The following is a 1,196-nucleotide window of genomic DNA, read 5'->3' on the forward strand; positions in this document are numbered from 1 at the left end:
AACTTCTGCATGGCAAAGGACATAGATAGCAAGATCAATAGAAAGCCCACAGATTGGGAGAAGGACTTCACTAGCCATACAACAAACAAGGGTCTCATATCTAAAATATATTTAGAACTCAAAAAATTAAATCTTCCAACAACAAATCCTCAAAGCAACAACTGCTCAATAAACAAGGGGCTAAAATCTTACAGAGAAACATCTCTGAAGTGAAAAAAAGGATGGCGACTAGACACCCTTCCTTTTTCTTTTCTTACACTGTTACATCCACCTGGCTATTTGCATATTGCTCCCTAAGGAGGACTTTAATTTCTAAGTCTGAAATAAAGGCTCAGTTCTGAACTTGCCTTGACCTGTCAGGACTCCTGATTTCACTCCTAAAAATGAAGTCTGTCTCTCAGCTCCTGTGGCTGTTAATGCTCTGGATCCCTGGTAAGAGTAAAGGGAGTGAGAGTGTGTGGCAAGAATTACCAGTTGTAATTTATCCATGTGTTAGATATTCATAGTAGGGCAATGAGGTTTAGGTCTGAGAAAGTGAGGAACAGTCCAGAAAGGCAAGAACTTGTGCTTGAGTGAAGTAAAAGTAATGTATGCATGGCTCTCTATATTTATAAATAATCTTGCATTCTGCCTTATTCTAATTTCAGGATCAACTGGAGATGTTGTGATGACCCAGACTCCACTTTCCCTGCTTGTCACCCTGGGAGAGCCAGCCTCCATCTCCTGCAGGTCTAGTCAGAGCCTTCTGCATAGCGATGGGAACACCTATTTGTATTGGTTCCTACAGAAGCTAGGCCAGTCTCCACATCCCCTGATCTATTGGGTTTCCAAACGAGGATCTGGGGTCCCAGACAGATTCAGTGGCAGTGGGTCAGGCACAGATTTCACACTGACAATCAGCAGGGTGGAAGCTGAGGATGTTGGAGTTTATTACTGCATGCAAGCTACATATCTTCCTCCCACAGTGATACAGCCTTGATCAAAAACCTCCCATCTGGCTGGGTGAGCTGTCCTCATGGCTGGCCGGTCTGGGGAGCAGCCCAGCAGATTGTGTGAGCCTAGGAGGAAGATATTGAGGTCAATATAAGAGTCACTATGAGTAGAGATGAAGAGTATATGTCTACACAACAAAATGCCATCTATAACAACCAGGAAAATAATTACCTAAGTATAAAGACCAGAAAAACCATTAGGTA

The 1,196-nt window shown here is 42.9% G+C and overlaps 1 gene segment (V, D, J or C); it reads left to right on the plus strand.

The window, feature by feature from the left end:
- The first annotated feature begins 383 nt into the window (after nt 1-383).
- LOC138804275 (immunoglobulin kappa variable 2-29-like) lies at nt 384-979 on the plus strand. The segment is given in 2 exon segments: nt 384-432; nt 648-979. Coding segments are annotated over 2 exon segments (381 nt in total).
- The last annotated feature ends 217 nt before the right edge of the window (nt 980-1,196 follow it).

This window comes from Dipodomys merriami, unplaced genomic scaffold, assembly GCF_024711535.1.
Source record: "Dipodomys merriami isolate MVZ:Mamm:240054 unplaced genomic scaffold, mDipMer1.0.p SCAF_36, whole genome shotgun sequence".
NCBI lineage: Eukaryota > Metazoa > Chordata > Mammalia > Rodentia > Heteromyidae > Dipodomys > Dipodomys merriami.